The sequence below is a fragment of the Apodemus sylvaticus genome, chromosome 2 (assembly GCF_947179515.1).
Source record: "Apodemus sylvaticus chromosome 2, mApoSyl1.1, whole genome shotgun sequence".
NCBI classification, from domain to species: domain Eukaryota; kingdom Metazoa; phylum Chordata; class Mammalia; order Rodentia; family Muridae; genus Apodemus; species Apodemus sylvaticus.
The window spans coordinates 7,742,399-7,755,946 of NC_067473.1; the positions used below are offsets into that span (position 1 = coordinate 7,742,399).

The following is a 13,548-nucleotide window of genomic DNA, read 5'->3' on the forward strand; positions in this document are numbered from 1 at the left end:
CAAATATTTATTTAACTGAGTTGAGAATGAGGCGCACTGAAATCTTGTAGCCATATTAAGAGAAAATTGAAATATTTTATTACATGGAAACAAAACATTTTTCTTTTTTAAATTTTAAGATGATACTTATTTTATCTGTTTGACATCTTGGTATGAGTGTGCACATGCCAGACAGTACTTGTGTAAGTCAGAGGGCAACATAAGGTGTCGGGGACCTCCATCAACCATGTGGGACCCAGGGTTACAGCTGGGTCATCAGACTTTGGGCCTTTGGGGCCTTTTCTCTCCCTAAAGCTTTTTTCCTAAAATATATGAGGTCATCAAAAGTATAAACTTCATTTAAAACTATTAACAACGAATACAGCATTGGGCTGATAATCTAGGTGCCTGAGGAGCTCTCAGAGATGAGTTAGGGAAACACGAGAGTCTGTGGAGCAGTGAGAATGGGCAAAGGTGGTTAGCAGAGCTGAACAGTGGCACCAGGATCTTGTAAAATGCCCCCACTAATAACCAGGAGGTCAGAAACTAAGCAACACGCCACCGCTTGACTGAAAAATGGTGGACTGGAAATATTGCCTCCCCACAGAAATGGTGGGAGGTGAGTGCTCTCTCTCTCTCTCTCATACTGATAAAGAGAAGGGCTGGGGCAGAGCTAAGCAGTGAGGAGGGCTTGCTGCTCTTCCAGAGGACCCACGTTTGGATCCCAGCAGCCATGCCTGGCAGCTCAGCTGCTGATAATCCAGCCCCAGGGAATCTAGTGCCCTCTTTTGGTTTTCATGGGCATACATGCACACATGGCGGGGAGAGAGAGAGAGGAGAGAGGGAGAGAGGGGGAGAGGGGGAGGGAGAGATGCACTCAGATGAAAGTAATTTTTTGGTAAAATGAGAGAGATTAGCATACTTTTCCTGATAGATGGCATGAACTGTGAAGTACAGCATACTTGGCTTGGGCTACTGTGACAAAACCCATAGGTTGTTGTCTTAGTTAAGGTTTCATTGCTGTGAAGAGACACCATGACCAAGGGATCTGTTACAAAGGACAACATTTAATGGAGCCTGGCTTCTAGTTTTAGAGATTCAGTATATTTTCATCATGGCAGGAAGCATGGCAGCTTATAGGCAGATGTGGAGCTGAAGGAGCCAGGAGTTCTACATCTTAATCTGAAAACAACCAGGAGCAGACTCTATGATGCACAGGGTAGATCCTGACCATAGGACCTCAAAGCCCATCCCCACAAAGACACTCTTTCTCCAACAAGGCCGCACCTACTCAAACAAGGCCACTCATTCTAATAGTACCACTTCCCATGGGCCAAGCATATTCAAACCACCACAGCTGGGTAGCATGTGCAGAGGTTTGGGTCCTAGAAGGACTTTTATCTTGTGTAACCTGGAGCTTTGGTGTTTTTCTCTCTTCATTTTAACTGTTCCAATAATAATGACATTTTATAATTGTATCTATTTGGGGTATAAAGTGATTACATAGCCTATACATACCCTGTGGAATAATTAAAGCAAGTCAGTTAAGATATAATCTAAACACTTAATACTTCTCTGTGGTAAGCACATTTGAAACCTCTTGGCAATCCTGTGATGAGGAAATCTATGCAGTAGATTTTTATTTCTAACCTTCACTCTCTTTCCTGACTTTCTGGTACCCATTGGTGGCCACCATCTATCAAGTTCAGTCCAGACTCTGAAGCAACTATTCTGGTTGGCACTCTATACTGATTCATTATTATTTTTACAAATGTGATTGAAGAAGCTGTTTGTCTCTCTGTGCTAGGTTTACTTCACATGAAGTTCTCCAGTTCCACTCCTCTTATCACAAATGACAAGGAGTCTTTCTATAAGGTTGAGTTGCATCCCATTTTTTGTATATGTGTATCACATTTTCTTTATTCAATTGCCAATTTTAGAACACTTAACTTCTTTTTGCTTTTCCATTAGTGCCTAATATAAAGTCTGTGAACATTGGAGGGAGGCATCTTTTTTACAATCTGTTTTCAGATTTTTTGAATTTAAACCCAGAAAAAGTGACATATCTGCATGTGTATATGTGTACACACACACACACACACATTGAATTTGGGATCATGAAACAGTCGCTGAAGAAAGCTACAGGCATGGAGTGGACCCACCGGGAAAGAGGCTGTGTGTGCTACTGGTAGCACACCCCAAAGAGCAAAGCCATGACACTACGTTGGACTCAAAATGAGTCCCTCACAAGTCCGACATGCAGACCTGTTAGTGTAGGATTTTGTGTTTTCCATGCTAACCACAGACTTGCTCTGCTGTTATTTTTATGCTCCTATTTCTTCGTTTTGGAAAAAGACTATGTATTCTATGATATTATAGAGGCTCACAGTTAAAGAGATTGATTGTCTTGAGTCTCAGAATTGCTTTAGACCTTTTAATATTGTCCAGGCTGCTAACGGCCATGGGGACTTTCAAGATGGACTAATGCACTCTGCATTCTGAGTTGGAAATGAGGCCTGGGGGAGGGAGAGTGATGGTGCTGTTTAAAGGAGTGTGTCTGGTATCTTGTGGGGCTATACTGTTTCATTAACTTGTTAATGTTAACTTGACTGGATTTGAAATCACTATGGAGAACTGTCTCTTGACATGCGTGTGTGTGGGGGGGGGACATTTCTAAAATGTTTAACTGACAAGGGAAAACCCATATACTATGGCAGGAGTTCTGTCCAAGACTCACTGTTGTTCCAATTTCTGATGACTGCCAAGCTGCCATTGGCTTTGGCTTTGACATAAAACACTTCACAATATTTCCACTTTCATAAAATAGATTTTCTATGTTTCGGGAGGTTTTGTTTTTATTTTTCATTCTCCTTCAATATAGTACCAATATTTTCTGAAATAATCAGTAAAACTATCATGACCATAATGCCTTATATTTTTACTGAAATTTTCACAGTCTGTCCACCCTGAAGAATAAGAAGTATCTGTTTTTCAGTCCTGTATCACAAAGCAAGCGCTTGGATAAGGTCAATGTAAACCTTCGTCCATGCGCAATCCCCTGTCTTCTCATTACAAATCTGCTGTTTGAACTGTAGGATATCCAGCTTGGGCTGGAGATGTAGCTCAGTTGTCCATGCACTTGCTTAGCATTAACATAACTCTGAGTTCTGTTCCCAGCACTGCATAGAGCTAAGTGCGGTATCAATGCCTGTGGTCTCAGCATTTTCCTGGTACAGGCAAGAGGGCCAGAAGTCCAAGGCTATCCTCAGCTATGTAGTGCTCTTGGGTCCAGGCTGGAGGAACGCCAGGACCCGTCAGTTAACCTTACAGGTTAAGAGAAGGAGACTGACTAAAAGCTAAGTATCAGGGCCTGAATAAACAGCAGGCCTAGAATAAAAGCCCTGAGCTTCTGTGAGAAACTGGTACCTTTTCTCTGTATTATGCTTGGACGTGAAAACTAAAGACTTTGTGTGGCTGTCTCAACACAAAGCTATTTTTGTTTTGTGTTATTTAAATTATTATTTATTCAACTATTAAAATATCTATATTTAGTATATACTTAAATGGTTGCTGAAATTATTTTCTATGTCTTGCTAAATTATAAATTATACTCTGACTTGAAAACAGGACATGTGGTAGTCACTAGGGGCAGACAGACATTGGGATTACTGGGGAATAATCATCATGCTGAAATTTGTTGATTTCTAGTATAGAAACATTGTACTTTTTGTTTGTTTGTTTTTATTCTTTTTTTTCTATATTCTTTGTTTATATTCCAAATGATTTCCCCTTTCCGGTTCCCCCCTCCCCATAAGTCCCATAAGCCCTCTTCCTCAATCAATCCCACTTCTCTGTTCTAAAATCTGCATGAAATGGACAACTTCCTAGACAGATACAAAATACCAAAGTTAAATCAAGATCAGATAGACCACTTAAATGGTCCCATAACCCCTAAAGAAACAGAAGCAGTCATTTTAAGTCTCCCAACCAAAAAAAGCACAAGACCAGATGGTTTTAGTGCAAAATTCTATCAGACCTCCAAAGAAGACCTAACACCAATACTCTTCAAGCTATTGCACAAAATAGAAACAGAAGGAACATTACCCAACTCATTCTATGAAGCCACAATTTCGCTGATACCAAAACCACACAAAGATCCAACAAAGAAACTTTGGACCAATTTCCCTTATGACAATCGATGCTAAAAAATACTCAATAAAATTCTTGCCAACCGAATCCAAGAACACATCAAAACGATCATCCACCATGATCAAGTAGGCTTCATCCCAGAGATACAGGGATGGTTCAATGTATGGAAATCCATCAATGCAATCCACTACATAAACAAACTCAAAGAAAAAAACCACATGGTCATTTCATTAGATGCTGAAAAAGCATTTGACAAAATTCAGCACCCTTTCATGCTAAAATTCTTGGAAATAACAGGAATTCAAAGCCCATACCTAAACATAGTAAAAGCAATATACAGCAAACCAGTAGCCAACATCAAACTAAATGGAGAGAAACTTGAAGCAATCCCACTAAAGTCAGAGACTAGACAAGGCTGCCCCATCTCTCCATATCTTTTTAATATAGTACTTGAAGTTCTAGCTATAGCAATTAGAGGTCAACATAAGGATGTCAAAGGGATACAAATTGGAAAGGAAGAATCAAACTATCACTATTTGCAGATGATATGATAGTATACTTAAGCGAACTAAAAAAAACTGCACCAGAGAACTCCTACAGCTGATAAACAACTTCAGCAAAGTGGCTGGTTATAAAATCAACTCAAGCTAATCAGTAGCCTTCCTATACGCAAAGGATAAGCAGGCTGAGAAAGAAATTAGGGAAATGACACCCTTCACAATAGCCACAAACAATACAAAGTATCTTGGTGTGACTCTGACCAAACAAGTGAAAGATCTGTATGACAAGAACTTCAGGTCTCTGAAGAAGGAAATAAAAGAAGACCTCAGAAAATGGATAAATCTTCCATACTCTTGGATTGGCAGGATTAATATAGAAAAATGGCCATCTTACCAAAAGCAATCTACAGATTCAATGCGATTCCCATCAAAATCCCAACTCATTTCTTCATAGAGTTAGAAAGAGCAATTCTCAAACATTGAACTTTTTTGACAGATGGAGACAATTCTATAGCCCAGCAATAGCAGAACAATGAAAATTTGAAAAAAATTTACAAAATGTCCACAATGTATGCCCTATAACCCCAGCACTGAAGAGGCTGCAGGAGGAGGCTGTAGGTTCTTATAGGATCTTATAGGTTAAGAAAAGGAGACTCCCAAAAGCTAAGTAACAGGGCCTTGAGTTTGAGGCTAGCCTAGGCTACATAGCAAGACAATCATTTTTTAAAGAACAAGACAAGACCATGGAGACAAATAAATAATCCCCTCTTTTAAACGTTACAATAAAGATATTTTCTCTCTGAAGTTTACATTAGTCACATTTATGTGTTGTGAAACATTTTTGTTGTTTATTTAGCATAAAGAAGGAGGTGGAGAGGTGGCTTGATGGTTAAGCAAGAGTGCTTACTGCTCTGGCAGAGGACCTGAGTCTTGCAGGAGTTTCCTCACGTGTATCAGGTGACACACGGCCACCCATCACTCCAGTTCCAGGAAATCTGGCACTGTGGCTTGTGTGGATACCTGTACCTATGTGGTGCACAAAACCAGATGCAGGTACACATGAGTACACATGAATAGAAAAACTACATCAGTCTTTTGAAGAGTCAGCATAAATCGGTACCCTCAAATTAGAAATGCTGCAATTTGAAGACAGCATGGATGCCATTTTGTTTTTGCTTTGATTCCTTTGAAGTGTCTTATCAAATTCAGATGATTTCCATTCAGCGTATGTTGTGAACTGCTGCTTAGCAGTGGTTTAGCATGCTGATGTTATGTGAGGTTGACTTCATATAGCTGACTAATGTTCTTTCCAGCTGTGAGGTAGGACAGGTCACACCTCATGGAGGAAACAGAAATAACCACCATCACCCTCCATTTTAAGATGAGGCAGCTGCTATTTATTATTCTTCATGTTGTGACCAAGTCGATTCATTTCACATATCAAAAACTCTTGCAGATCTTAGGAGTTTGTGATAATCCTATTAAATGTCTTCTGCATTCCTTCTTGGTAATTATTGGATAGCAGATAGAAAGTTTTGATTTCCTTCTATGTTCAGGTCACTGTAGCTGGCTTCTTGCTTGGAGGAGGAGTTAAATTAGTGATTCTCCTGTTCCAGAAGCTTGAAATTCTATTTGAAAGACTTAAGGAATGAATATTAATATCTTTAAGTGACAGTAGTTATTTCAAGTTACTTCTTTCTTCACACAGGGAGTGTGAGAGCTAGACTGTTTAAAGAACTTGGACATAGTCTGGTAGCACAGGCTTGGCAGCTCGTGGTGTTTAAAACTGGTCCTACTCAGTGCAGAGAGAGACCAGAACAAAGTGTGTATACTTCATACTCAGGTGCCTTGGGCAGCCCCTAGCCCCGTTCAGTTAGGATGAGAGTATGTCATGCTCTTTCCCAAATAACTGCACAAGCTATTTTAAAACCTGAATGTGCTGATTGTAATGAATTGTTTCATTTGGAGGATCTATAGTTTGTCAGATGATAAAACTGAACAGCCAAACATAATTTTGAAATGACTTATTTAATAGAGACTCTTGTTGGCAGGCTTGCTTTAGGATCTATGTGTCTTCTGGGAATGTAAGTACTCATTAGAAACATTTTAAGAAAATTGGTCTATACTCCAGAACCCTGAACAATCAGGATATTTTCTGATCTCCTCTGAAAAAAATTACTGCTAATTATACAAAATTGAGTGCAAATAGTACCAACATAGTTATTAGCACCACAGATTTGATGAGCTTTCCTCCAAAAGGAACTATAAATTATATAAAATAACAGTTATGATAGTGAATAAGGCTTATTATTGCGTGTCATCAGTGTCTACTCTTAAAATATATTGTGAATTAAAAATCGGAGGACCTGCCTCTCAGGGTCTTTTAAGTCTTTTAACACTTCTCAAGTCTGTGTGTGTGTGTGTGTGTGTGTGTGTGTGTGTGTGCAAATCTATATCATAATACATATATTTCTGTGGATTACTCAAAATAAAACTACCTCAAACAATTTTATAGATTTAAACATGTTCTAAGTAGGTCCAACGCCACTGTTACTAGTGTCAGGGCAGAGTGGGTGCCTTGTGGGAGGAAGACATGAAACCTGAGAGCTCTTGCCCCGTGGGTGTCTGCTTACACCATTCTGCAAGATAAGACGCTACCATTGCAGACCTTGAAGCTCCCACGATAGGGTGAGGCGTTTCCATGTGAACATTCCACCAGGGTGTCCTGAAGCTTTATAAAGAGAATGGCACCGTGGTGATCGTATGTCTGCCTGCATGGGTACTGTAGCTAAGAATGGAGAACTGGAAAGTGTTAATATTAATATTGGCTTTTTGTTGTTTTTGAGGCAAGTTCTCACTGTGTAGCAAAAGTTAGCCTACAACTCACTGTGTAGCTAAGGATTGCCTAAATCTTGTAGCGTTCACATGCTTTGGCCTTCTGAATGCTAGGATTATGTGTACATGGTGTTATACTGAACTGGTATTTTAAAAGACAAATTTCTTCTAAGTTCTGGCTTTGTGGCCAGGATTCTAACTAGAACCAGAAAATAAACTGGCTTATTCAGAAGATTAAATTAAAAGTCCTGAAGGACTGAAGTAGAGCCAAACCACAGCAGATATGACTTTAAAGGGCGGGCCCTGAAAGCACGTTCCACCGCAGCAGCCAGAAACCAGAGCTACTGTATCCTCATCGTTTGACTCAGGATCCAACTCACAAAGCCTGGGCTTGGATTCTGACATCACCTCCAATTTTGTGACATTTGTAAATCATGCAAAGTTCCACGTTTCAGGAAAATGAGAAGAATATTATGTTCCTTACCGGAGTGTTGGCAGGATTGAGTTGATTCCCGAAGACCTCAACAACAGTGCTTAGCAGGCGGCAGAGTTTAATTCTAAATAGATGTTACAATAATAACCGTGGTATATACCGGCTAAACTGTTGTTGCTACGGCTATTGCTCTTCCAGAGTAGAGAACACAAGACGACTATGTGGAGCCCAAGGCATGCGGTGCTCCTCAAGGCAGGTTTTAATTACTGAGCATTTTCTTGACTGGCCTTAGCTAATGAGAACATACTCAGCCAGGCGCTCCCCTTGGGTGGGCCAATGCCTCAAGCTCTTCCTATTGCTTCTCCCTCCCTCCTTCCCCTCCATCCCCTCTATCCCCTCCCTCCTGTGGCTCCAGGGAGACCCCTACAGGAGTTCTGACAGGTCCTGAAAACCACAGGCCTGAAATCAGGCCCTGTCTGCCTTTATCAGCCTGTATGACCTGCATTTAGGCCCTAGGGTTCCTTCGAAATACCTCAGGAAGATGGAAGGAACGGACTACGCAGGCCCAGTGCAGTGAGGGCTGATCTTCAAAACCAGAGCTCAAGTGTTCTGTCTTGGAATTCCATATGCATTTGATGAATTGAGAACCACTGCTAATTAAGTTTTGGGTTCTTTGGGGGTCAATACCCAGGAAAAGTATCATATGACCCAGTTGGGTCATATGACAGGTCTGTTTTTAGTTTACTTTTATTTTTTAATTAGATATTTTCTTTATTTACATTTCAAATGTTATCCCCTTTTCTGGTTTCCCCTCCAAAAATACCCTATCCCCTGCACCCCTTCCCCTGCTCACTAACCCACCCACTCCTGCTTCCCTGTCCTGGCATTCCTCTATACTGGGGCATTGAGCTTTCTTAGGACCAAGGGCCTCTCCTCCCACTGATGTCCAACAAGGCCATCCTCTGCTACATACGCAGCTGGATTCATGGGTCCCTCCATGTGTCCTCCCATGTGGGAGCCATGGTTGGTGGTTTAGTTTCTGGGAGCTCTGGGGTACTGGTTAGTTCATATTGTTCCTCCTATGGGGCTACAAGCCCCTTCAGCTCCTTAGGTTCTTTCTCTAGCTCCTCCATTGGTTTTCTTAGAAACCTCCATACTGACGCCCATAGAAGCTGAACTAGTTAGCATTTCTACGAATAACATAACACACCAGTAGTGTCTACAACTTCCCCAGCATTTACCATTGTTTTCTTGGTGATTGAAGTCCTGGACTAGGGTAAGGTGGAATCACAACATAGTTTTTGCTAGCATTTCTCTGGCTAGTGATATAGAACGGTTTTTTGTATTTCTTGGCTATTTGTATTTTGAAAAACTGTCCGTCTATTTTATTAACTCATTTGTTACCTGAGTTATATAGATTTCTTTTGGTGTGTGTGTGTGTGTGTGTGTGTGTGTGTGTGAATTTATGTGTATGTGGTATATGCTTGTATGTCTGTGTCTGTGTTGTGGTATGGAGTGTGTGTGTGTGTGTGTGTTTTCTCTGTACCACAGAGATATATGAAACCAGTCTAGGTGTCCATCAATAGAAGAATGGGGAATGAAAATACCATGTATAAACAGGATGGAATTCTTCCCACAAATTGAGAAGAGGGAAGTTAATGATAGTTGCAGAGAAATGGATGTGACAGAAGATAGTCACACTAAATAAATTAAGTCAGTCTCTGACAATAACAAATAATTCAGCTTTTCTCTTAATTTTGGGTCCTAGACGGTGGAAAAATAAAACCATGTATGTTCAGAAGACATGGAAACAGAAGCAAGACTGTCAGGAGGAGCACAGGGCAGCAGCAGAAGTGGGAGGGATGAGGAAGAGGAAGGTAGAGGGCCTGAGACTGTACCTAAAGCACCTGATGAGTTTGCATGGCGATTGCCTTTGTAACTACGTTTAATAAGCTTTTAAGAGACAGTTATAGGTTTAAAAAGACTAAAAAATAGAAAGTGCTTAGATGATGAACTCAAAGGTTCCTTCAGCTTCAATTACTCTGTATGTGCTGAGATGGCTATGAAATTGTTCACTGAACCCAAGATGCAGAAGTAAATCTATTGATAAGGCATTAAATCCCAGACCTGAAGACACCAAGCAGCAGGAAGCATGGTATGAAGTCACAGGGCACTGTGCAGTGTGAGGCTTTTTCACACTTGAGGCAGAGCTAAGTGGGGCTTCTGCTGCAGGCCTCTCACCTCAGCGCTGAGGCTGCCTGTTTGTGGAGAGCACAAGTGGCCTCATGCTAACTCTGTGGACAAGAAGCACAGCTCTAATAGGAATATTACCTGCCTGCTCGCAACCGTTCTTAAGTGTCACGTGCTGTAGCCGTCCCCTTGCTAGTTAGTATTTTCAGAAAATATCCTTTCAAATGACATGTTTACAATCATGATGCGGTGTTGCTGTTAGACGTAGATGGGAAATCTATCTCAGAAACACTTAGTTCAATTGATTCGAAGAATACGTGAGGAAAATAAAGTCGCCGCTTTCTCTCTGGACAGAAAACCTGTACCGATTAAGGATTCAATGGCATATGTTTATAACTTCGATTAACCAAACGTTAAAGGCCTCATTTTCAACTTTATAAAAGTAAATAAAACATGAATGTTTTTAAACACACAAATACCCACAGAAAGATTGTAATATTTCTTTATATGTCATTTTGATCATTAATATATAACAAGAACTTGACAGCTCTTACAAGCTTCATATATCATATATGCTGTGAGCTGAAGACTGCGGTGAGTTTCCTTACCTTTCTGTCTCCCCTGTACATTCAGGGTGTGTGTGTGTGTGTGTGTGTGTGTGTGTGTGTGTGTGTGTGTGTGTGTTAATTACGGTGTACTTTTCATAGTGGCACTGCTGTAGAATGTTAGCGTGGCGCCATATCGCCTATTAACACTTCAGCACGGAGGGCTTCGTCATTATTTCCAGAGAGTTGAAACTTGATTAGTGGCACGGGGCACAGGAACAATTCCATGGAGAATAGGAATTAGAAAGGCCCCCAGTGTGAAGGAAGAAGGTTCATCCACATGGGGCCAAAACGGGGGGATGTCAGGAGCCAGGCGGCCCTATTGAATCTGGCGAAGATGGAGGTATTGACCAAAGGTTGTCCTGTGGAGGGGTAATGAGGGCGCCAAGAGCTGTCCTCTCAGGAGTTAGCCCAGTGTGCCGTCTGTAATCCATCTCCAGCAGATGTCGGCAGAATCAAATTATTTTTGTCCTAGCATGAGTTGGGCAAGAGGAAAGATTTAATGTTAATACATTTTTAGCCAGTAAATGTATTTTTGTATGACTTATTTTCGAAAAACAAAGTTTCTAAAGGAAACATGATTTTCTGCTCTAATTTCACTTAGAAAATACACTTCACCTCAGAATAATTATTTTGAAGGGAAATCAGTTCACATATAGAGAACAAATCACTCTTCCTTTAATAAGACATTTCCAATTATAGCTGCTGAATAACAAATCTGCTGTGAGAAGCTGGGTTTTTCAGAGTTCCATATGCACAGCTCTGATTAAGAGACAGGAAAGAGGCATGTCTTCTGCAAATGGTGAATTACACCCAGTAGGGGAGGTGGGGGGAGGAGCATTTTATTCTGACAGAATTTTTTTTTTTAATTATAAAAACTCTGACTAGCCCATGTTTGGGGAAAATAACTCTCCATCCTAGAGTGACCATTATTTCAGAAATCCAAAAGGCCTTTAGGAGAATCTGCCTCCCATACCGATAAGATACAGACCATTTCTAGTCAGCGTCTAGAGAACTTGATGAGCATCCTTCCCACATCCCCATCCAGGCTTTGCTCACACCTGCTGTCACAGAAAGAGCCATCAAATATTTCCATGTCTTTATAAAGCAAGGCCTGAAGGTAACAGTTGGCCCAGGGGACTTTATTTAAGCATTCATTCTGTTGTTTGCTTACATTATTATTTCAAGAATTGTATCTGTAGATTTTAAGTTATCTTTTAAAGTACTTTAATATCAACTATATTACAGCACTGAAATTAACTGTTTCCTATTCGCTTTCCAGGGCTACTGCAACACACAGGGGCCAGGTGATTTTCAAAGACGCGCTGGCCCAGCAGCTGTGTGAACAAGGAGGTACGGTCACCCTTGACTGCTTATGCTAATTATGTCTACATTATTTATGGCAGCTCCTCTCTCTTACAAACTGAGCTGTCGTTTCATTAATGTAACTTTATCATGATGTTTTAAATTTGTGTTATTGACCAGTTCATATCCCTATTCATTTTCATTAGTTACTGATAAAGCTAGCAGATGTCTGAATGTATTCACTAAGAGTGAATGAACCAAAAGGAATTTTATAATTTCATAATATTTTTGCTGAGTCACTTTTAGTTGTCCTAGACATGAAAAATTTTAATAGTAATTGTAAAATCGTACAAAAATTCATTCCCTTTAATTTGCCACTTAAGCTTCTAGCCATACATGTTTCTGATTATTACTTTGCACTCTAGTACTTTGCTTTAGTTGGTCATATCGTGAGTTGCTTACACACCTGTATCTGTAGATAGGCATAATCAGTATGGCTGTAACTAAGTAATGTGGTATTTGATAAATTGTTACTCTCAGAATTCTAATTATTTGCTTACAGATTCTTCACTCATAAAAGTTCTCTCTTTGATTTCAAAACCTATGATCTATATTCTTTGGTTAAATAAACTTTTTTCGTTGACTTTCAACGATGCAGACATTAAAATATGTCTTAATAGTCAGACTCAAGAATTCTATTACAGTATAAATTTCTTCTGTGTTGTGAAAATATTTACTGAAAATATAGAATACCATAAGGAAAGGGGCATTAACATTCTAAAAAATACATAATGTCAAAAAAAGATATGTCCAATACACATTTACTAGTCACTAAAACTAAATTCTCTTAAACCTTACAAGTTCGGATTTGTTGTACTATAATTGGATTAGACTATTTATTTATTTATTTATTTATTTATTTGTTTTTCTAGACAGGGTTTCTCTGTGTAGCCCTGGCTGTCCTGGAACTCACTCTGTAGAGCAGGTTGGCCTTGAACTCAGAAATCTGTCTGCCTCTGCCTCCCAAGTGCTGGGATTAAAGGCGTATGCCACCACTGCCGCCTGGCTGGATTGGACTATTTAAAATAAAATAAAAAGCTAAGAAAATTAATACAAAAAACTCTCAATGAGTGAGGGAAACCCTATCTTATATGATAGTATTTACATGCACACATTGATTTCATTAGTATATTAATGTATTCACTTTACATCCCCAATAGCAGCCCCTTCCCACCTCTCCCCCCAGTCCCAACTTCCCATCCCTCTTCTCCCATTCCCCTCTCCCTTCTCCCTAGAGAAAAGGAGCACCCCTTCCCTGGTACTACCCACCCTAGCACATCAAATTCTTATCACAACTAAGCACATCCTCTCCTACTGAGGCCAGGTTAGGCAGTCCAACTAGGGGAAACGGATCCAAAGTCAGGCAACCGAGTCCACGTCAGAAGCAGACCCAAAACAATTGTTGGGGTACATACAGGAAGATGAAGCTATACATCTACTACATGTGTGTAGAGGGCTTAGGTCCAGTCCCTGCATGCTCTTTGGTTGGTGG

General features: G+C 40.2%; 1 protein-coding gene across 1 annotated transcript in view; it reads left to right on the forward strand.

Annotated features, from left to right (window-relative positions):
- Nucleotides 1-13,548, forward strand: part of Reln (reelin) — a 437,924-nt gene that overhangs the window by 169,633 nt on the left and 254,743 nt on the right. Inside the window, exon 4 of the mRNA XM_052173082.1 lies at nt 11,974-12,044. Coding sequence (XP_052029042.1) covers nt 11,974-12,044 — 71 coding nt within the window. The remainder of the gene's footprint in view (nt 1-11,973; nt 12,045-13,548) is intronic.